This window comes from Atheta coriaria, unplaced genomic scaffold (assembly GCF_025399875.1).
Source record: "Atheta coriaria isolate IRGN ID8LTWV9N9 unplaced genomic scaffold, Caltech_Dcor_3.1 hic_scaffold_45_pilon, whole genome shotgun sequence".
NCBI classification, from domain to species: Eukaryota; Metazoa; Arthropoda; class Insecta; order Coleoptera; family Staphylinidae; genus Dalotia; species Dalotia coriaria.
The window spans coordinates 48,245-71,569 of record NW_027045487.1 but is presented as its reverse complement, the minus strand read 5'-3'; the positions used below and the strand labels follow the sequence as shown (position 1 = coordinate 71,569).

General features: G+C 41.5%; 5 protein-coding genes and 1 pseudogene across 5 annotated transcripts; 3 read left to right on the top strand and 3 right to left on the bottom strand.

The window, feature by feature from the left end:
• The first annotated feature begins 4,655 nt into the window (after positions 1 to 4,655).
• On the top strand, positions 4,656 to 5,964 carry LOC135802692 (late histone H1-like). The gene has a single exon (XM_065316307.1). The coding sequence runs from the start codon at positions 4,958 to 4,960 to the stop codon at positions 5,909 to 5,911; it is 954 nt and encodes a 317-aa protein (XP_065172379.1). The 5' UTR covers positions 4,656 to 4,957; the 3' UTR covers positions 5,912 to 5,964.
• Positions 5,965 to 8,296: 2,332 nt separating this feature from the next.
• Positions 8,297 to 8,850, bottom strand: LOC135802693 (histone H3). The gene has a single exon (XM_065316308.1). The coding sequence runs from the start codon at positions 8,768 to 8,770 to the stop codon at positions 8,360 to 8,362; it is 411 nt and encodes a 136-aa protein (XP_065172380.1). The 5' UTR covers positions 8,771 to 8,850; the 3' UTR covers positions 8,297 to 8,359.
• A 135-nt stretch (positions 8,851 to 8,985) lies between these two features.
• LOC135802696 (histone H4) lies at positions 8,986 to 9,426 on the top strand. The gene has a single exon (XM_065316311.1). It carries the CDS (start codon positions 9,038 to 9,040, stop codon positions 9,347 to 9,349), a length of 312 nt encoding a protein of 103 aa, XP_065172383.1. The 5' UTR covers positions 8,986 to 9,037; the 3' UTR covers positions 9,350 to 9,426.
• A 431-nt stretch (positions 9,427 to 9,857) lies between these two features.
• On the bottom strand, positions 9,858 to 10,443 carry LOC135802687 (histone H2A-like; annotated as a pseudogene).
• An 8,224-nt stretch (positions 10,444 to 18,667) lies between these two features.
• On the bottom strand, positions 18,668 to 19,222 carry LOC135802698 (histone H3). The gene has a single exon (XM_065316312.1). It carries the CDS (start codon positions 19,167 to 19,169, stop codon positions 18,759 to 18,761), a length of 411 nt encoding a protein of 136 aa, XP_065172384.1. The 5' UTR covers positions 19,170 to 19,222; the 3' UTR covers positions 18,668 to 18,758.
• A 148-nt stretch (positions 19,223 to 19,370) lies between these two features.
• LOC135802701 (histone H4) lies at positions 19,371 to 19,819 on the top strand. The gene has a single exon (XM_065316313.1). It carries the CDS (start codon positions 19,430 to 19,432, stop codon positions 19,739 to 19,741), a length of 312 nt encoding a protein of 103 aa, XP_065172385.1. The 5' UTR covers positions 19,371 to 19,429; the 3' UTR covers positions 19,742 to 19,819.
• The last annotated feature ends 3,506 nt before the right edge of the window (positions 19,820 to 23,325 follow it).

Genomic DNA, 23,325 nt, shown 5'->3' with positions numbered 1-23,325 from the left:
TTTCGCGTTGTGCGCTTGCGTTATTGTGCGTTTGTACGCGCCCGGCACGGACGCGCTGGGCTCAATACGTCGTTTCATCCGGCGGTCGGTGTGCGACTGAGAACAAATTTTGTGAAAAAAAAAAAATTTTTTTTTAATAAAATAAATATAAATATATATTTTTATTTAATATAGTCGATTAAAATAAAAATGTGCTTGCATTTAACGTGTTTTAAATCGATGCGATTGTGTGCGCGTTGTGCGCGCGTTGTGTGCGTTTATGCGCGCCCGGCTCGGACGCGCTGGCGCGCGGACGCACGTCCGTTCGCTCCGGCGGTCGGTGTGCGACTGAGAACAAATGTTGTGAAAAAAATTTTTTTTTAAAATAAAATAAATATAAATATATATTTTATTTAATATAGTCGATTAAAATAAAAATGTGCTTGCATTTAACGTGTTTTAAATCGATGCGATTGTGTGCGCGTTGTGCGCGCGTTGTGTGCGTTTATGCGCGCCCGGCTCGGACGCGCTGGCGCGCTGACGCACGTCCGTTCGCTCCGGCGGTCGGTGAGCGAATGAGAACGAATTCGGTGAAAAATTTTCTAAATAAATATAAATATATATTTTTATTTAATATAGTCGATTAAAATAAAAATGTGTTTGCATTTAGCGTGTTTTAAATCGATGCGATATTTATATTGATATTATTTTTTTATATTATTATTATATTTATGTATATCTACTATTTATATACATATATTTATTTTGTTTCATTTTCGAAATGCACATGCGTATTGCATGCATGCATGCATTTCATTTGCTTTGGATTTAAATTTAAAAACTTAAACATGTGTGCTTCTTACAAGCACTGATGTGCGCGAAATAAACAATCGATTGTTGTTGACGCAGCGAGGTCTGAGTGAGCGAGCGAGCGAGCGAGTTGTATAATGTTACTCGCATAGCTTCTCTCGCTTGTGGTGTGAGTTTCAGAAAATGCAAAATTGCAACATATGCATGAAAAAAAGATTTAAACGCATCAATTTAAGATGCGTTAAATGCAAGCATATTTTTCATGCATTTTATTATAATAAATAAATTCGTAATATTTATTCACCTATATTTTATTTGATATAATTTATTTTATATATATAATATTATATATAAATTTATAAAATATATTATAAAATATATCGTAATATGCGTGAAATGTTATTGTTATTATTTTATATTTGTATGTTTATTCGTTTCTTCGCTCGCGTGTGTGTGTGTGTGTGTGTGTGTGTGTGTGTGCGAGCACAAATTTATAAAATATATCGCAATAGGCGTGAAATGTTTGTTATTGTTATTATTTTTTATGTGTATGTTTATGTGTTTTGTTTATTCAAATATTTTGTTCGCATTTTATTGCATGCATTTCATTTGCTTTAATAGTTTTGATTTTTAATTTGTTATAATAACTAAACACGCGATATTTATTAATGTTATTTTATTTTAACTAAAAAAAAAAATTCTATTCTAGAATTTGATCTCATCTGCGCACCGACCGCTAAAATGAATAGACGTCCGGTCGAGCGCCTGCACTATCGCAGCGAACGTGCTTAAACGCACAACACAAAAACAAAACACATCGATTGAAAAAAATGCGTTAAATGCCAGTGCATTTTTATTTCATTTAATTATATTAAATGAATACTTGTGTATTACTTGATTATTATATTTTATTTTTGCTGGTAAAAAACATATAAATTTATTAGAAAACAGTAATATTAATAATAAAATAAAATAAACCGTAAATTTTTTGGTTTTGCTTTTTTTTCTATGATTTTCTTTAAATTTGTAGCCCTGAAAAGAGCAATTTTCTATCCGATTTTCTACACATTCTTAACGAATGCGTGCGTGCGTTCGCTGCGAAGATCAAAATGCGACTGAAAACGTAATAGAACCAAAATCTAGAAATCGTGGCGATTTTCGGTCTGAGCACAGGCTCCGCCCACTTCTATAGGGGTAGTGCGTTAGACAAGGGGCGCAAATTTTTCCCGTTTTTTTTTGTATTAAATAGTTTCGTACGTTTTATTTATATTTATTTTATTTAAAATAATTAATAAAATATTTATAAAATATTTATTTATAGATATATTAGAAAATACGACGTAATAATAAGGGTAAAATGTTATCGTCATTATTTTATATTTGTATGTTTATTCGTTTCTTCGCTCGCGCGTGTGTGTGTGTGTGTGCGAGCACAAATTTATAAAATATATCGCAATAGGCGTGAAATGTTTGTTATTGTTATTATTTTTTATGTGTATGTTTATGTGTTTTGTTTATTCAAATATTTTGTTCGCATTTTATTGCATGCATTTCATTTGCTTTAATAGTTTTGATTTTTAATTTGTTATAATAACTAAACACGCGATATTTATTAATGTTATTTTATTTTAACTAAAAAAAAAAAATTCCATTCTAGAATTTGATCTCATCTGCGCACCGACCGCTAAAATAAATAGACGTCCGGTCGAGCGCCTGCACTATCGCAGCGAACGTGCTTAAACGCACAACACAAAAACAAAACACATCGATTCAAAAAAATGCGTTAAATGCCAGTGCATTTTTATTTCATTTAATTATATTAAATGAATACTTGTGTATTACTTGATTATTATATTTTATTTTTGCTGGTAAAAACATATAAATTTATTAGAAAACAGTAATATTAATAATAAAATAAAATAAACCGTGAATTTTCTGGTTTTGCTTTTTTTTTTCTATGATTTTTTTAAAATTCGTAGCCCTGAAAAGAGCAATTTTCTAAGTGATTTTCTATTTTCTACACATTCTTAACGAATGCGTGCGTGCGTTCGCTGCGAAGATCAAAATGCGACTGAAAACGTAATAGAACCAAAATCTAAAAATCGTGGCGATTTTCGGTCTGAGCACAGGCTCCGCCCACTTCTATAGGGGTAGTGCGTTAGACAAGGGGCGCAAATTTTTCCCGTTTTTTTTTTTTTGTATTAAATAGTTTCGTACGTTTTATTTATATTTATTTTATTTAAAATAATTTATAAAATATTTATAAAATATTTATTTATAGATATATTAGAAAATACGACGTAATAATAAGGGTAAAATGTTATCGTCATTTATTTTATATTTGTATATTTGTCCTTCGTTTCTTCGCTCGTTCGTGCGCTTGCTATTGAGTGTGTGTATTATTGTGTGTGGAGAGAGAGAATGTGTATGCGTGTATGAATCAGAAAATGCAAATTGCAACATAAGCAAAATATTAAAAACACGTAGTAGTGAATTTTGGGGTTATATTTGAAATAATTTTCCTTATTTTTTGTCATTTCACGTTTTAATATTATATATTTTATATATTATATAATATTAAAAATATTATATATTATTAATTATATTATATTATATATATATTTTTTTTTTCGTTTCATTTTCATAATGCCTATGCGTATTGCATGCATGCATTTCACATTTTACATTCCACATTTCACATTTCTCTGATACGTTTTGTTTTGGATGGAAAATTAAAGCATGTGTGTTTATTTACATGTGTTTACATTATTGGTGTCGGCCATGATGCATGATTGCGATTGTTGTTGACGCAGCAAAGTCTGATCGAGCGAGCGAGCGAGCGAGCGAGCGCGCGACCGTGCGCACTGCTTTTTGCTTTTGTTCGATTGTGCAAAATTGCGGAGCGGAAAACGTATAAATACAGGCTACCTATCAGCGGAACGCTGATGGGCAAGGGCAAAGACAAGAGACAAAAGGAATAGGGCGAAGCGCGTATTTTTCAACAATTAATTAAAGAATTATTTTATATTTTCGCGGCGAGTGCGAGTGTGTATATGTATGTTGTATGATATAATATTTTAATAATTAAATATTAATATTTAAACCAGATTTAATTGTACGAGTTGCTCGCCGCGCGTTTTTACGCTTACGCTTACGCTGCGGCGAATATTTAGGTTTTTTAGGTTTTGCATCGAGCGGCAGCGATAGTGGCGCCGCGAACGTGCGGCGGACGTTTAGTGAACTAGCGCGTCAGTCGTGCGGCGCCCGCCGGCCGGAGCACATCGCCGCAGCCATGCAAAACGATCGAATTATTTACAATAATTATTTCAGCTGTGTTATTTCTGCTGCGCCGAATCGCATCGCATCGTGTCATTTTTTTCGCATTTTTTTGCGAGTATTATATTTAAAATAATTGTTGCAAAATATTTTATGTTGCCAGCCAATATTATTTAATCCCGAATTATTTGCGTTCAAATAGGCATTTACATTATTAATTTTAACAAATTGCTTGCCGCGCGCATTTTTGTCGTGCGTACGGCGAACATTAGTTTTGTTTTTATGAACGTAAACGCACGTAAACAAACTGCAAGCTGGCGGACGTATCAAATTGCGTTTGCATGCAAAAACATTCCGCCGCTATATTGCGACGACGGCGACGACGGCGACGACGACGACGACGACGATGACGACGTCGTCATCAGCGTGGAAAACAAAGCGTTGTTTGTCCGGCAACGCTTGCACGTAAAACGTTCAACGCGTGTATCGCACGCGTGCATCGTGATCGCAGATGCAAGCGCAACTTTGCGCTCGAATTGCGCGTCTCAGTTTCAACATCGGTACGTGATCGGCACACGGTTAGAGAGAGCGTTAATTGGCAAATCATTTAAACGCATAAGCAGCGCGCTAGCGATAAAAATGTGCATTTTATAACGCGAAACGTTGGCGGATCGAGATCGGCAAAACTGTACCCGTTCGCTTTAATGTTTCGTCGCGCGTCGTGTTTTTATTTAATACTATCGATGCGCATACGTAAAGAAAGCGCGAAAATCGCTCTACACGCGTATGGCAAAATGGTGGGCGGCAAAGATCGACGCTCGCGTGCAAAGGGGCGGCAAAGTAGAGGCGTTGGTACGAAGTTGGATTTTCGAACGTTTCGCAGCCGCATACGATGCTGATGAAAAAACTGTTGACAGTCCGTGTACCAAGGTACCCTCATGCACTGTATTTTGCAGCCAGTCGCAGTTCGTCCGCCGAACAGTTCACATCGATACACTCGACACGCGTTTCTTGCTTTTTCGCAAATATCGTTCGATTTCGCTCGTGTTTAAACAACATAAACATAAACAACATCATGTCTACCGACGTAGCAGCCACCGCATCGGCTACCGCACCCGTCACTGCGTCGCCGGCGGCGAAAAAGGCGCCGAAAAAGACCGCTGCGGCGGCAAGTGCGTCGAAAGTGCCGCGCTCGAAGCCGACGCGCCCGCCAACATCCGAAATGGTGTGCAACGCAATTAAAGCGCTTAAAGAACGTGGTGGTTCATCGCTGCAGGCAATTAAGAAATACATCGCCGCCAACTATAAGGTAGATGCCGAAAAAATCTCGCCGTTTATTCGCAAATACCTAAAGAACGCCGTCACATCCGGCGTGTTGGTGCAAACAAAAGGTAAGGGCGCAAGTGGATCCTTTAAGCTAGCGGCGCCTGCATCTGGCAAAGCAGCCGCCGCCGCCGCTGCCGCCTCCGCGTCGGAGGGGGCCGCGAAGGCAAAAAAAGTTGTGAAAACAAAAAGTGCAACCGTAAAGCGCGCAAAGTCGCCGAAAAAAGCGACCGCCGCCGCCACCACCGCTGCAGCGAAAAAGAAGACCGCCGCCACGACCGCCGAAAAGAAGGTAAAATCGCCGAAAAAAGCACCTGCCGCCACCGTTGAAAAGAAGAAGGCCGGTAAAGCTGCCGCTGCCGCTGCGGTAAAGTCGCCAAAATCGCCGTCAAAAGCGAAAAAATCGTCGACGAAAGGTTCGCCCACTAAAAAACCGAAAGCGCCGAAGCCAAAGAAAACCAAGCCGACAGCGGCCGCCAAAACGACGGCAAAGAAAGCCGCCGCGTCGCCAAAAAAGAAATAAGGTGAATTGTTTACAAAACAGCATAGAAAATGGCCCTTTTCAGGGCCACAAAATCGAAAACATTATAGAAAAAACTATATTTTTTTATTATTATTATTGTTTAAATAAATTTTTAGCTTTTTTGCCAGAAAATATAAAATAAAATATATAAATTGTACGTATGAAATAAAAATATGCCCTGCATTTAAACGCGTGTGGCGTAGCGGTTCGAACGGACGTCCGTTCGCTGCGGCGATCGGTGCGCGAATGAGTTCGAACACCCGCAGCGCAATTTTTTTTCTTTTTTAATAAAAATAAATATAAATATATATTTTTATTTAATATGTCGGACAAAATGTGCTTGCATTTAACGTATTTTAAATCGACGCGATTGTGTGCGCGTTGTGCGCGCGTTGTGTGCGTTTATGCGCGCCCGGCACGGACGCGCTGGCGCTCGGACGCACGTCCGTTCGCTCCGGCGGTCGGTGTGCGACTGAGAACAAATTCTGTGAAAAATTTTTTTTTTTTTTAAATGCACAATATAAATATATATTTTTTATTTAATATAGTCGATTAAAATGCAAAATGTGCTTTGCATTTTAACGTGGCGAATCGATGCGATTGCGTTCGCGTGTTGTAAGTGTTTATGCGCGCCCGGCTCGGACGCGCTGGTTTTTCCGGACGCACGTCCGTTCGCTCCGGCGGTCGGTGTGCGATCGGAGAACAACAAATTTTGTGAAAAATTTTTTTTTTTAAATAAAATAAATATAAATATATATTTTATTTAATATAGTCGATTAAAATAAAATGTGCTTGCATTTAACGTGTTTTAAATCGATGCGCATTGTGTTCGCGTTGCGTTTATGCGCGCCCGGCCTTCGGACGCGCGGCGTTCGGACGCACGTCCGTTCCGCCCGCGGTCGTGGTGCGCGACTGGAGAACAAATTTGTGAAAAATTTTTTTTAAATAAAATAAATATAAATATATATTTTATTTATCATAGTCGATAAAAATAAAAAAAATGTGCTTGCATTTAACGTGTTTTAAATCGATGCGATTGTGGTTGCGTTGTGCGCGCGTTGTGCTTACGTGCGCGCCCGGCACGGACGTGCGTTGAGCTCGGACGCACGTCCGTTCGCTCCGGCGGTCGGTGTGCGACTGAGAACAAATTTTGTGAAAAAATTTTTTTAAATAAAATAAATATAAATATATATTTTTATTTAATATAGTCGTGATTAAAATAAAAATGTGCTTTGCATTTAACGTGTTTCTAAATCCATGCGACAGTCGCGTTGGGGTGTGCTTACGCGTTTCGGCACGGGACGCGTTGGCGCTCGGACGCACGCTGCCCGTTCGCTCCGGCGGTCGGTGTGCGACTGAGAACACTTTTGCAGGAAAAAAAAAATTTTTTTTTTTTAAATAAAATATAAATATATATTTTTATTTAATAAGTCGATTAAAATGTCGTGTTTGCATTTAACGTTTTAAACTTTCACGCGATTGTGTTCGCGTTGTGTGCGTTTTTTACGCGCGCTCGGCACGGACGCGTTGGCGCCGGACGCACGTCCGTTCGCTCCGGCGGTCGGTGTGCGACTGAGAACACCCCGTGAAAAAATTTTTTTTTTTTTTTTTTTTAATAAAATAAATATAAATATATATTTATTTAATATAGTCGATTAAAATAAAAATGCGCTCGCGCATTTAACGTGTTTTAAATCGACGCGATTGTGTTCGCGTTGTGCGTGCGCTCGCCGCTGGCACGGACGCGTTGGCGCTCGGGACGCACGCCGTTCGCTCCGGCGGCTGGTGCGCGACTGAGAACAAATTTTGTGAAAAAAAAAAATTTTTTTTTTTTTTTTAATAAAATAAATATAAAATATATTTTTATTTAATATAAGCCGATTAAAAATAAAATGTGCTTGCATTTAACGTGTTTTAAATCGATGCGATTGTGTTTGCGTTGTGCGCGTTGCGCGCGTGTGCTGTGCGTTTAAGCGCGCTTCCGGCACGGACGCGCTGGAGCTCGGGACGCATGTCTGCTCGCTCCGGCGGTGGTCGGTGTGCGACGGAGAACAAATTTTTGTGAAAAATTTTTTTTTTAAATAAAAATAAATATAAATATGTTATTTTTATTTACTGGCAAATGATTAAAAATAAAAAATGTGTTTGCATTTAACGTGTTTTAAATCGATGCGATTGTGTTCGCGGTGCGTTTACGCGCGTTTCGCTCGGACGCGTTGAGTGCTCGGACGCACGTCCGCGCCCGTCTGGCGGTCGGTGTGCGACTGAGACCACCCTGTGAAATTTTTTAAATAAAAATAAATATAAAATATATATTTTTATTTAATATAGGTGTGATTAAAATAAAAAATGTGTTTGCATTTAACGTGTTTTAAATCGATACGATTTTTTTGTGGTTCTGAAAAGAACCGGTCATTATTTGTGGGTTATTGTGGTCGTATTGTGCGCTTAAGCGCGTTCGCCACGGATGCGACGAGCCAGCTGGATGTCTTTGGGCATGATGGTTACACGTTTGGCGTGAATGGCGCACAAATTTGTGTCTTCGAAGAGGCCAACCAGGTACGCCTCGCTTGCCTCTTGTAGTGCCATAACGGCCGAGCTCTGGAAGCGCAGATCAGTCTTGAAATCTTGGGCGATTTCACGCACAAGACGTTGGAACGGCAGTTTGCGGATGAGAAGTTCGGTGCTCTTCTGGTAGCGGCGAATTTCTCGGAGTGCGACGGTGCCGGGACGGTAACGATGGGGCTTCTTCACACCACCGGTGGCTGGTGCACTCTTACGCGCCGCCTTCGTCGCCAATTGTTTGCGCGGAGCCTTCCCTCCGGTAGATTTGCGAGCGGTTTGCTTGGTACGAGCCATGATGCACACACACACACACGAACGAACGAACGAACGATGTTGACGCACTGAAGTCTGAGCGAGTAATGAGCGGGCGAAACGCCGATTTCGTTAATATATACCGCTCACTAGATGGCAGCACCGTACCGCGCGTCGGTCGGAGCAGGGCGGTGGAGGGTGGAGGGGGCGGGCGCATAAATACGTGCGCGCATAAAATTTTCACATCATTCTCATCTACGCGCGCGTAGCGTACACATCGTGTTCGAGTTTTTCCAACCTCAAATCAACATGACTGGTCGCGGCAAGGGAGGCAAAGGGCTGGGAAAAGGTGGCGCCAAGCGTCATCGCAAAGTTCTCCGTGACAACATCCAGGGCATCACCAAGCCAGCAATTCGTCGTCTCGCCCGCCGTGGTGGTGTGAAACGTATTTCTGGCCTCATCTACGAAGAAACTCGTGGCGTGCTAAAGGTATTCCTAGAGAATGTCATCCGTGACGCTGTCACGTACACCGAACACGCCAAGCGGAAGACCGTCACCGCCATGGATGTCGTCTACGCACTGAAAAGGCAAGGCCGCACGCTGTACGGTTTCGGCGGTTAAACGCGCCCGTTTCGTTCAGTTTTACCCGTTGACGATGCAACCGATGACAAAAAAACCGGTTCTTTTCAGAACCACAACATTTAATACGTATAGAAAATTAAATACAACAATTATTGTGGGTGTGTGAATAATAAATATTTTTTTTGAAATTTATTTATATATATAATATTTTATTTTTGTTCTCTTTTTAATATATGTTTTTCGTTTCATTTTTGTGTATCTTTGTTTTTTTAATACCGTTTTTCTTTATTTGCGTATCTGTTCTCTTTTAATGTATGTTTTTATTCGCGTATCTTCGTTCTCTTTATTGTGGCTGTTCGCTCTCTTTACTTGCGTACCTTCGTTCTTTTAATGCATGTTTTTTTCTCGTTTATTTATGAAAGACACAAACACGCGCACGACGCGTATATTTTTACTTCAAAACATATAAAACAAATCTAATTTATTGTATTGTGCACTTTTATTTCAAACATAAAAAATTATAGGTTTGCGTGTGCGAGGGCAATTTCTATAAATTGAGCGATTTTGTGGCCCTGAGAAGGGCTGTTTGATATTGATGTCGATATTTAAGGCTTCTTTCGGTTTTCTTCGGCAAAAGCATCGGCTTAAATGGCCGGTGTTCACCACCTGGCAATTGTGACGCCTGAGAGCAGCTTGTTTTAATTTTTCGTCGTTGCGGATGGCAAGTTGCAAGTGACGTGGATGATGCGCGTATTTTCTTGTTGTCTCGGCAGCGTTACCGGCCAATTCCAGCACTTCCAGCGGCCGCACCTATAACGGCGGCGAGGTACGGGTGCACTGGCACCGACGCGTTCGGCGTAGTTACCTTTACGCAGCAGCCTGTGGATGCGACCCACTGGAAATTGGAGTCCGGCACGCGATGAGCGCGACTTTGACTTGCCCTTCACTTTACCGCCTTTGCCTCTGCCGGACATGGTGATTCGAACGCGAACTTGAGCGAATATACAAACAAACGAACAGACGTGCCGACGACGTGCACGCGACGACGGTCGAACGAGAAATGAGCGCTTGAAGGTGGTGGAGGGGATATTTGTAGATTTTTTTTGCCGTGCGCGTGCCTTGTCTAACCCACTGCCAGTATAGAAGTGGGCGGAGCCTCCGCTCTGACCGAAAAAGGCGACTATCCCCTGATATCGGTATAATAACGCTTCAGTCTCGATCGAACCTTCGAACAGAGAACATCAACTACAACAACATGTCGCAACGCGATACCAACCAACAGCCCTCAACTGCCTACCCGATGACGACCACCGCAAACGAAATTGACCTCGCAACGCTAATAAAGCAACTTCGTGAAGAAAATGTTTTTCTTAAAACAAAAATTACACAATTGGAACATACCATGGCTGTCAATGAGAAAATCTACGACAAGTACCTACGGCAAGACAAAAAAAATAACTACAAATATTCTCTTTCTGTTAATAATAGATACGCCCAGCTGCCGATGGATGACGACGACGACGACGACTTCCACGGCGCAGAAGAACAGCCCCTACCCGCAGATGACGACTCCGACGAGCCATTCGAGGAGGTAAAGAACAAAAGAAGGAAGCGAAACAACAGCAACCAGGGAGAAAAACGGACCTCGCCAACGCCAACGACACAGAACATGGGGATTGACGACACAGCCACCACCCGCAAACAGCTCAACAACACGAACATGCCACCCATTATCGTAAAATCAAAAATTGTCGACTACAAACAATTCCACCGCAAGATCACCGCTACTACCTCCAGTGTGCCGATTATTTACTACGGTAATCGCACTAAAATCATTGCCAGAAACGAGCAGGACCACTGCAAACTGCTCAAACTATTCGAGGGGTTGAATAACCTCGAATATTTTACACACCGAAAGAAAATTGAGAACACCAAGTCAATTGTTATAAAAACGGTGCCATTCTTGGAAGAAGAAGAGCTGAGTAAATTTTTACAAAATTCATATTGTATGCGTACAAGAAGCCACAAATCCGCCTAAATTCTCCAAAAATAGTAAATTATAACCTAATCCATAACAATAACTTAGCAATTTACATTAAAAAGAAATCGATTTTGACAAACTACCTGACACCCAAAAATTCCATTAGCATCCTAGTAGAAAATAATCTAAATCACTAATTACTATAATCCAAGCCTAAAAACCCACCCAACATTAACGAATTAAATTCATTCCCTTTCTTCACAAACCCAAATTCCGTAGTATTAGGCGACTTTAACGCACGACACATCCTACCTGGCACAACAATTTCTACCTAATCCGAACGGCAAATATTAAATAACTACCTGAATCTCAACCCAAACTTAAACCTATTATACCTCAAACTCATATTCTATTACCCGCTTAATGGCAATAATCCATCCAATAATAGATTTAATACTTAAATTCCAAATATTATATTGAACCACCTGCAACACTTAACGACCTAGATTCCGACCATCTACCTGTAGTCTCTAGAATTCACCTAAAATCCACGATTAAACTCAAAACACACCTATTATTAGAACTACTAACTGGAAGAATTTCAAAATAATTTAAAATCTTCGATCCTTTAATTTGCCACTTAACAATACCGACCAAATCGACTTAGCTCTAGACAATATTACTAAATCTACGCTAATTGCATATTCCAAACACACTAAATTAAAACCACACTACAACCCATAAGCTCCAAATTACCAAACCACATCATTAACCTAATTAACACAAAAAATAAACTACGCAAAAATTTCCAGAAATATCAACCATTACGCACTAAAACCCTCAAATTAACAAATTATCCTGTGAAATCAACGAAACATTATTTCCCATTCAAATCTCCAATGGCAGAAAAACTATCCAAAATCTCAAACTCCAATCATCCTATAAATTCACTAAAACAATTAAAAATCCCCTAACCCAAATAAACACACCTCTTTACACTACTAACGGCATAAAATTCCTAAAATCCGGAAAAATCCAATGCATTAGCCGATGAATTCTGCTAAAGTTTCTAACTCAATAAATCAATTTGCATGACACCTAATTACAAATTAACAAAATCCACAAACCAAAATTTGTATTAATCAACCATCCATTGGAAATTACTCACCCCAATCACAAATTTCCATACAATCAAATCGTAATTAATCAAAAAATTACCTAACAAAAAATCTCCCGGAAAAGACAAAATTACTAATGAAATGATTAAAAATTTCCCGAACAACATAATATCCCATTTAACTAATATTTACAATGCATGCTATAAATTTTCTTATTTTCCAACCCAATTTAAACACTCGATAATTATACCAATTCCCAAACCTAATAAAAATCCACTTTTTCCGCAAAATTATAGACCCATTAGTTTAATCTCCATGCTAGGCAAACTAAACGAAAAAATTATAAACTCCGAACTTACTAAACACACCCTTAATCACAAAATTCTACCTGATACCCAATTTGGATTCCGTAAACATCACTCCACAAATATGCAATTAGCTAGAATTATAAATATTATTACCCGTAACACTAATCTCAACAAAATTACCACATTAACGACCATTGACCTCACTAAAGCTTTTGACACAATTTGGCACGATGCTCTAATTTTTAAACTAATCCAACTTAACTACCCGAAAAACTTAATCCTCTTAATCCATAACTACCTGCACGACCGAACATTCCAGGTAAAACTTCAAAATACTTTCTCGAACCCTCAATTCCTAACGACCGGCGTCCCGCAGGGCGGCGTCCTTTCTCCTCAATTATACAATATTTACACGCACGATATACCTACTCACCCTAATACCGACATTGCTCTTTTTGCCGACGATACAGCTATAATTACTACCTCGACCCAAGCTTCCCAAGCAAACAAATATACCCAGCGACACCTTGTAGAATTAGAAAAGTATTATAACAAATGGAAACTTCTCCCTAACCCCGAAAAATCCACTATTACTTATTTCGGTAGAAGTATTAAACGTTTAGTTCACTCCAGCACCCCAATATTAAATAACAAAAACATCCCAGAAACTCCTGAAACCAAATACCTCGGAATTATCATAGATAAAAAACTAACTTTCAAAAAACACATTAACACAACCATTAGTAAAGCCCGAAACGCCAAAAATAAACTTTATCCCGTAATTGGTAACCATTCAACACTAAATCCTTACTTAAAAACCCAAATTTACAAAACATACATCCTACCAATCTTAACCTATGGATGCCAAGTCACTTCATTAGCATCACACTCAAACCAAAACAAATTCCAATTATTCCAAAACTCTATTTTACGAAACATCCTAAAAATTAACCGAAACTCCCGTATTAGAACATCATCAATACACAAACAAACCGGCTGCATTCCTATACTAAACGTCATTAGAAAACTTAACACTAATTTTTACAAACACCACATTTTAGCCTCCAATTTAACCGAAAACATTCTATCACATCCACTTCAAAATCACTATAAAAATAACCAAAAAACACTTAACCAAATCCCATTAAATTAAACCTTTCCTTTTCTATTAACGTCTCTATTTTGTGTTTTTTTTCGTTTACAACCTAGCTAGGGCACAAGCGACTGTAAAACAATAATTTTGTAAACAAATAATTAACTATAAACATAAAATCATGTACATACAGGTAATCTAGGTTAGAAGGAACTGTATATAAATTAATAATTAAATTGTAACAATATTTTAAGTTTTACTATGTAAGTAATTTTAAGTTGTATTGTTTTATTTTAAGACTAAGATTAAGAAACACATGTATTTTCAACAATTAATTAAAATTATTTTTATATTTTCGCGGCGAGTGCGAGGTGTGTATATGTATGTTGTATGATATAATATTTTGTAATTAAATAATGTTTAAATAGATTTAATTGTACGAGTTGCTCGCCGCGCATTTTTACGCTTGCAACACGCTGCGGACTCATGCCCCGGTTTGGTTTAGCATCGAGCGGCGGCGTGGTGAAAGCAAGACGTGCGACGGACGTTTAGTGAACTATAGCGCGTCCGGTCGTGCGGCGCCCGCCGGCCAGGCGCATCGCCGCAGCCAGCCAGCCAAAACGATCGAATTATTACAATAATTATTTCAGCCAATGATTATTTCTGCTGCGCAGAGATCGCATCGCATCGTGTCATTTTGCATTTTTGCGAGTATTATATTTAAAATAATTGTTTCTGCACAAAATATTTTTATATTTAACAACCAATATTATTTAATCAGATTATTTGCGTTCAAATAGGCATTTACATTATTAATTTAGGGCAGAGCTACTTACTTGCCGCGCACATTTTGTCGTGCGTGCGGCGAGCAGTGGATTTTATTTTATGAACGTAAACGCACGTAAACGACTGCAAGCTGGCGGACGGTATCAAATTGCGTTTGCATGCAAAACGTACGCTATGTTGCGACGCGACGGCGACGACGGCGACGACGACGACGACGACGATGACGACGTCGTGCATCGGCGTGGAAAACAAAGCGTTGCATTTGTCCGGCAACGCGCACGTAAGAGAAACTTCAACGCGTGTATGCGCGTGCGTAAATGATCGCAGATGCAAGCGCAACTTTGCGCTCGAATTGCGCGTCTCAGTTTCTGGCATGGAAATTTGCGTGATCGGCACACGGTTAGAGAGAGCGTTGAAGGTGGCTGCGTCATTTAAACACGCCAAGCAGCGCGCTAGCGATAAAATGTCATTTTATAACGCAGAAACGTTAGCGGATCGAGATCAGCCAAAAACGCCCGTTCGCTTTACAATGTTTCGTCGCGCGTGTGTTTTTATTTAATACTATCGATGCGCATACGTAAAAAGCGCGAAAATCGCTCTACCGCGTATATGGAAATGGTGGGCAGCAAAGATCCGACGCTCACAGCGTGCAAAGGGAGGCGGCAAAGTAGAGCGTTGGTACAGAAGTTGGATTTTCCGGTTGTTTTCGCAGCCGCATGCGATGCGATAGAAAAACTGTTGACAGTCCGTTGTACCAAAGGTACCCTCATGCACTGTAATTTTTGCAGCCAGTCGCGAAGTTCGTCCCGCCGAACGGTTCACATCGATACACTCGACACGCGTTTCTTGCTTTTCGCAAAATGCTTCGATTTCGCTCGTGTTTTAAAAGCAAGCATAAACATAAACAACATCATGTCTACCGACATGCTTGAAAGCACCGCATCCGGCTACCGCAATCACTGCATTACGCCGGCGGCAAAAGGCACGCCGAAAGACCGCTGCGGCGGCAGAAGGTGCGTCGAGATTACCCGCGCTCGAAGCCGACGCGCCCGCCAGCATCCGGAAATGGTGTACCTGCAACGCAATTAAAGCAAAAGAACGGCTGGTGGTTCATCGCTGCAGGCAATTAAGAAATACATCGCCGCCAGCTATAAGGTGCAGATGCGAAAAATCGCCGTTATTCGCAAATACCTGGGGCGCGTCACATCCGGCGTGTTGGTGCAAACAAAGGTAAGGGCGCAAGTGAATCCCTTTAAACTAACGGCGCCTGCATCACAGCGAAGCGGCCACGCTGCGCCGCTGCCGCCTCCCGCGTCGGAGGCCGCGAAACAAAAAAGTTGTGAAAACAAAAGTGCACCCGGCGGCGTAAAGCGCGCAAAGTCGCCGAAAAAACGACCGCCGCCGCCACCACCGCTGCAGCAGCGAAAAGAGACCGCCGCCACGACCGCCGAAAGAAGGTAAAATCGCCGAAAAAAGCACCTGCCGTTGAAGAAAAGAAGAGGCCGGTAAAGCTACCCGCTGCCGCTGCGGTAAAGTCGCGAAATGCCGTCAAAGCGAAAATCGTCGACGAAAGGTTCGCCGCATAAAAACCGAAAGCGCCGAAATAAAAGAAAACCTAAACCAGCAGCGGCCGCCGAAACGGCAGCGAAAGCGCCGCGTCGCAAAAAAGAAATAAGGTGGTGTTTACAAAACAGCGCCGAGAAATAGCCCCTTTTCAGGGCCACAAAATCAAAAAAAACATTATAGAAAAAACTATATTTTTATTATTATTGTATTTAAATAAATTTTAGCTTTTGCCAGAAATATAAAATAAAATAAATAAATTGTACACATTATATGAAATAAAACTATGCCCATTTAACGCATTTAAATGATACGTGAGATTTTTATGTTTTTTTGCAAAACGCATTGTGGCGCAGCAGCCGAACGGACGTCGCGTTCCCGCTGCGGCGGTGCCACGAATAAGGTTCAGTGGAAAAAAATAATTTTTCTTTTTTTAATAAATATAAATATATATTTTTATTTAATATAGTCGATTAAAATAAAATGTACTTTTACATTTTAACGTGTTTTAAATGCGATTGTGTTCGCGTTGTGCGCGCACGTATTGCGCGTTGTGTGCGTTATGCGCGCTCGGCACGAACACTGGCGCTCCGGACGAAGACGCGTCCGTTCGCTCCGGCGGTGGGTGTGCGGGCACGAGAACAAATTGTGAAAAAATTTTTAAATAAAATAAATATCGTATATATATTTTATTTAATATAGTCGATTAAGAATAAAAAGTATGCGCTTTGCGACAGCGTGTGTTTTAAAATCGGTGATTTATTATTGCGTTTATGCGCGCCCAGCTCGGACGCTGGCATCGGACAGCACTTCCGTTCACTCCGGCGTTGATTATTACGCGACACGAGAACAAATTTTGTAAATTTGCAAATAAAATAAATATAAATACTCCTTTTTATTTAATATAATTGATTTAAAATAAAAATGTGCGCTGCATTTAACGTGTTTTAAATCAGTGATGCGATTGTAGTTTGCGTTGTGCGCGCGTTGCAGTATTGTGCGTTTATACGCGCCCCGGCACAACGCGCTGGGCCTCAGACGCGCGTCAGACACTCCGGCAGTCGGTATGCGACTGAGAACAAATTTTGTGAAAAAATTTTTAAATAAAATAAATACTCTAAATATATATTTTTATTTATATAGTCGATTAAAATAAAAATGTGCTTGCATTTAACGTGTTTAAATCCATGCTATTGTATTTCGCGCGTTGTATTGCGTTTACGCGCTTTCAGCACGGACGCGCGCTGGCGCGCTCAGACGCACGTCCGTTCGCTCTCCGGCAGTCGGTGTGCGACTGAAGAACAAATTTTGTGAAAAAAATTTTACTAAAATGATAAATATACGTACTTTACATTTAGCCATAGTCGATTAAAATAAAAATATTACGCATTTAACGTGTTTTGAAATCAGCAATGCGATTGTATTTCGCGTATTATTGCGTTTACGCGCGCTCGGCGCAACGCGCTGGCGCTCGGCGCACGTCGTTCGCTCCGGCAGTCCGGTGTGTGCGACTGAGCAAATTTTGTGAAAAAAATTTTAAAGGCAAGATAAACAAATATATATTTTATTTAATATAGTCGATTAAAGGCCAAAGTAGCCGCGCATTTAACGTGAACTTTAAATCGATGCGATTGTGTTCCGTTGTGTGTACGTTTACGCGCGCGCGCTCGGCACGGTTTGCTGGCGCTCGGACGCACGTCCGTTGTCAAAGCGGTCCGGTGTTTGACTGAGAACAAATTCTGTGAAAAAATTTTCGGTAAAATAAATATAAATATATATATTTTTAATACCAGATGGGTGAAATAAAAATGTACTTGCATTTAACGTGTTTTACGGTAATCGATGCGTTGCGCATTTCGCGTTGTGTGCGTTTATGCGCGCCAGCTCGGACGCGCTGGCGGCTCGGACGCACGTCACCGTTCGCCCGGCGGTCGGTGTGCGACTGGGAACAAATTTTGTGAAAAAATTTTTTTTTTTTTTTAAAATAAAATAAATATAAGCCATATATTTTTTATTTAATATAGTCGATTAAAACCCAAAATGGCGCTTGCATTCTAACGTGTTTTGAAATGATGCGATTTGTGTTCGCGTGTGCGCGCGTTGCGCGCGTGTTGTGTGCGTTTAAGAAGGCGCCCGGCACGGACGCGCTGGAGCTCAGACGCGCGTCCGTTCACCATCAGCAGTCCACGGTGTGCGACTGAGAACAAAATTTGTGAAAAATTTTTTTAAATAAAATAAATATAAATATATGTTTTGACATAGTCGATTAAAATAAAAATGTGTTTGCATTTGCTTGTGTTTTAAATCGATGCGATTGGCTGTTCTGCGCGTTGTGTGCGTTTACGCGCGCTCGGCTCAGACGCGCTGGCGCTCGGACGCACGTCCGTTCCGGCCTCCCGGCGGTCCCGGTGTGCGACTGAGAACAAATTCTGTAAAAAAATTTTTAAATAAAATAAATATAAATATATATTTTTATTTAATATAGGTGATTAAAATAAAAATGTGATTGCATTTAACGTGTTTTAAATCGATACGATTTTTTTGTGGTTCTGAAAAGAACCGGTCATTATTTGTGGGTTATTGTGGTCGTATTGTGCGCTTAAGCGCGTTCGCCACGGATGCGACGAGCCAGCTGGATGTCTTTGGGCATGATGGTTACACGTTTGGCGTGAATGGCGCACAAATTTGTGTCTTCGAAGAGGCCAACCAGGTACGCCTCGCTTGCCTCTTGTAGTGCCATAACGGCCGAGCTCTGGAAGCGCAGATCAGTCTTGAAATCTTGGGCGATTTCACGCACAAGACGTTGGAACGGCAGTTTGCGGATGAGAAGTTCGGTGCTCTTCTGGTAGCGGCGAATTTCTCGGAGTGCGACGGTGCCGGGACGGTAACGATGGGGCTTCTTCACACCACCGGTGGCTGGTGCACTCTTACGCGCCGCCTTCGTCGCCAATTGTTTGCGCGGAGCCTTCCCTCCGGTAGATTTGCGAGCGGTTTGCTTGGTACGAGCCATGATGCACACACACACGAACGAACGAACGAACGATGTTGACGCACTGAAGTCTGAGCGAGTAATGCGGGCGAAACGCCGATTTCGTTAATATATACCGCTCACTAGATGGCAGCACCGTACCGCGCGTCGGTCGGAGCGGGCGGAGGAGGGTGGAGGGGGCGGGCGCATAAATACGTGCGCGCATGGAATTTTCACATCATTCTCATCTACGCGCGCGTAGCGTACACATCGTGTTCGAGTTTTTCCAACCTCAAATCAACATGACTGGTCGCGGCAAGGGAGGCAAAGGGCTGGGAAAAGGTGGCGCCAAGCGTCATCGCAAAGTTCTCCGTGACAACATCCAGGGCATCACCAAGCCAGCAATTCGTCGTCTCGCCCGCCGTGGTGGTGTGAAACGTATTTCTGGCCTCATCTACGAAGAAACTCGTGGCGTGCTAAAGGTATTCCTAGAGAATGTCATCCGTGACGCTGTCACGTACACCGAACACGCCAAGCGGAAGACCGTCACCGCCATGGATGTCGTCTACGCACTGAAAAGGCAAGGCCGCACGCTGTACGGTTTCGGCGGTTAAACGCGCCCGTTTCGTTCAGTTTTACCCGTTGACGATGCAACCAATGACAAAAAAAACCGGTTCTTTTCAGAACCACAACATTTAATACGTATAGAAAATTAAATACATCAAATTATTGTGGGTGTGTGAATAATAAATAATTTTTTTTTGAAATTTATATATATATATATATATATATATATATATACAATATTTTATTTTTGTTCTCTTTTTTGTGTATGTTTTTTCTCGTTTCATTTTTGTGTATCTTTTTGCTTTTAGCCGCTGTTTTCTGTTTGTGCGACACTGGCTTTATAAAGGCTAAATCAATTTACTTGTGTACTGGCTGGCCGCAAAAAATTGCGTTTAATTTTTTACGGCGGCTGGAGGAACTGCGTTTTGAACGCTTTCCGGTTTCTTTGCGAGCGAAACGCGACGCGGCGGGCGGATGGGCGGTGACGGGACGGGCGGTGAGCGGCGGAAGTGGCCAGCGGCGGCGGGGCCGGTGCGCAGGCGTTCGGCAGGTTACACGGCGGCTGGCGGGATACGCGGAAGACGGTAGAGGCACGACGTTGCCGCCGCGGACGGCTGGGCGTTGAACGCGGTGCTAAGGACGGACGACGCGAGCGGGCGTTCGAACGGAATTGCCGTGCGGCATCGCCGGTGGGCGGGACATCGCTCGATATCTGGGGCGCAATGGCGACTGGTCGCCGTTTCGTCGTTTTCGAGCGCAGGCGGCGGGCAGGCATTTCGGGATCGCGCAGTCCGTTTGCTGGGGTTGTCGGCTGGTTGAAACCGGGCAGACGGACGTCGTGGATTGGTTTATGGGCAAAACGCAGACGCCGTCGTCTGGCGCTATGTTCGTTAATAACGGAAGTTATGGTGCCGGTGAACTGGCGTATCGGCGGGCGCAAAGGCGTCACCAAACCGCCAGTGGCGATGCGCGATGACGCAAAACGCAGAATCGGTTCGGAACACAAGTCGGTACGCGGGCGTTCTGGTGGCAAATATCGTAAACTGGTCGTATCGGTTTATTGTGGTTTAATTAAGTTCAAAATGAATGTGACGTTTGCGTGAACTGGATCGGTGCGGTTGTACGTTTGCGTGCGTTGGCGGTACGTTATGCGCGGCGCTGGAATCGGACGCGTCGTTTGTCGGACAGTTGGTTGAATGAGCCGCGGTTGCGCTCGTGGGCTAGTACACCGATGGTTGGTGACGTTTAACGTGTTTAAGTCAGATGGATGCGTTTTCGCGTTGTGTGCGTTCGCCGGACGCTGACGCCTGGACGCAATCGGCGGTCGGGTGGATGGTACGGTACGTATTTTGGCGCGGTCGGTTGAATAAAGTGGCGTGGTTTGCGTTCCGGTGTGGGTTTTGCGAACTGGACGCTGGACGCATCAGATCCTCGAAACGGATCAGTTGACGAATGGTTGTGGTTTTCGTCGTCATCGTAACAGTTCGGGTTAAGGCTGGTATCGTAACGTGTTTAGAATCGGATGCGTTGTGTTTACGCGTTTGTTGCGCGGTGTGCGGACGCCTGCGCCCGGCGCGCGGTTGATCGGTTGCGTATTCGTTCATCGCTGGTCGGGTGCGGGCTGGAACCGTTTTGGCGAAAGTATATTTGTTTGGTATGGTCTGGACAAGGTGGCGTTTGACGTTGGGCGTCGTTGGGTTGCGTTCGCGTTTGGCGAATGGACGGGCGCGGACGCGTTCGGTTCGGTGGGGCGGGTTTGGGTTTTGGCGAAGGACGCGGGTAAATTTTGGTTCGTTGGGGTAAAGTGTTTCCGTCGTTGCGTTGCGTTTGGTATTTATGCGCCTCGGGCGCGGACGTCGTTCATCTGCGTGGATGGCGGAACAGGCACGCTGGTGGTGTATGACGGTCGGTTGGTGGTTTAAGTCGGTGCGGACGGCGGACGTTTGCGGCGGCGGATCGGTTGCGTCGTTCAGGCAGTTCGGTGTTGGTCGATTTTTAATGGGTAATCATAAATATTTTGGTGGATCAGTTAATAAAGTGTTAATCGGATGATTTTCGTGTTGCGCGTTGTTGCGTTGGCGGACCGGACGCGGACGTCGTTCATTCAGGCGGATCGGACGGAACTGTCGACGGAAAGGTAGATAGTGCAAAGATATGGTCGGATAAAGATAAGTGGCGTGTGGATCGGTACGTTGGTGGTTTGGCAGAACTGGACGTCCGGTTTAGAATGGATCGGATGAGGACGGATTCAGGTGATACTGGGGCTATATGTTGGGTTAGATAATTGGTGCATTTAGCTGATAATTTTAAATCAGTCGCGATATTATATTGATATTTTTATATTATTAATATATTTTGCATGTATCTATATTTATATACATATATTTATTTTGTTTCATTTCAAATGCATACATTACATGCAGTACATTATTCATTTGCTTTACAATAGTTTAAATTTAAAACTTAAACATGTGATGGCGCTAACACAAGCACTGATGTTATGAAATAAAACAATCGATTGTTGTTGGCACCAGCAAGGTCTGAGTGAGCGAGCAGGCGAGCGGTTAATATAATGTTACTCGCATGCTTCTCTCGCTTGGCGGGTGGAGTTCCAGAAAATGCAAAATTGCAACATATGCATGAAAAAGATTTAAACGCATCAATTTAGTCGCGTTGATACCTAAACATATTTTTCATGCGTATAATAAATAAATTCGTAATATTTATTCACTTACTATATTTTTATTTGATATAATTTATTTTATATATATAATATTATATATAAATTTATAAAATATATTATAAAATATATGTAATATACGTGAAATATTGTGTTATTATTTTATATTTGTATGTTTATTCGTTTCTTCGCTCGCGTGTGTGGTATTATTATTGTGTGTGTGTGTGTGCGAGCACAAATTTATAAAATATATCGCAATAGGCGTAGAATATTTGTTATTATTTATTATTTTTATGTGTGTATGTTTTATGTGTTTTGTTTATTCAAATATTTTGTTCGCATTTTATTGCATGCATTTCATTTGCTTTAATAGTTTTGATTTTAATTTGTTATAGCCGCTAAAGCACGCGATATTTATTAATGTTATTTTATTTTAACTAAAAAAAATTCTATTCTAAATTTGATCTCATCTGCGCAAACCGCTAAAATGAATAGACGTCCGGTCAGGCACCTGCACTATCACAGCGAACGTGCTTGGCACAACACAAAAACAAAACACATCGATTGAAAAAATGCGTTAAATGCAGTGCATTTTTTATTTCATTTAATTATATTAAATGAATACTTGTGTATTACTTGATTGGCTATATTTTTATTTTTGCTGGTAAAGTATATAAATTTATTAGAAAACAGTAATATTAATAATAAAATAAAATAAACCGTAAATTTTTTGGTTTTGCTTTTTTTTCTATGATTTTCTTTAAATTTGTAGCCCTGAAAAGAGCAATTTTCTATCCGATTTTCTACACATTCTTAACGAATGCGTGCGTGCGTTCGCTGCGAAGATCAAAATGCGACTGAAAACGTAATAGAACCAAAATCTAGAAATCGTGGCGATTTTCGGTCTGAGCACAGGCTCCGCCCACTTCTATAGGGGTAGTGCACGTTAGA

Coding starts and splice junctions, on each gene's coding strand:
- LOC135802698 (XM_065316312.1), bottom strand. CDS start 19,169: ATGGCTCGTACCAAGCAAACCGCTCGCAAATCTACCGGAGGGAAGGCT.
- LOC135802696 (XM_065316311.1), top strand. CDS start 9,038: ATGACTGGTCGCGGCAAGGGAGGCAAAGGGCTGGGAAAAGGTGGCGCC.
- LOC135802692 (XM_065316307.1), top strand. CDS start 4,958: ATGCTGATGAAAAAACTGTTGACAGTCCGTGTACCAAGGTACCCTCAT.
- LOC135802693 (XM_065316308.1), bottom strand. CDS start 8,770: ATGGCTCGTACCAAGCAAACCGCTCGCAAATCTACCGGAGGGAAGGCT.
- LOC135802701 (XM_065316313.1), top strand. CDS start 19,430: ATGACTGGTCGCGGCAAGGGAGGCAAAGGGCTGGGAAAAGGTGGCGCC.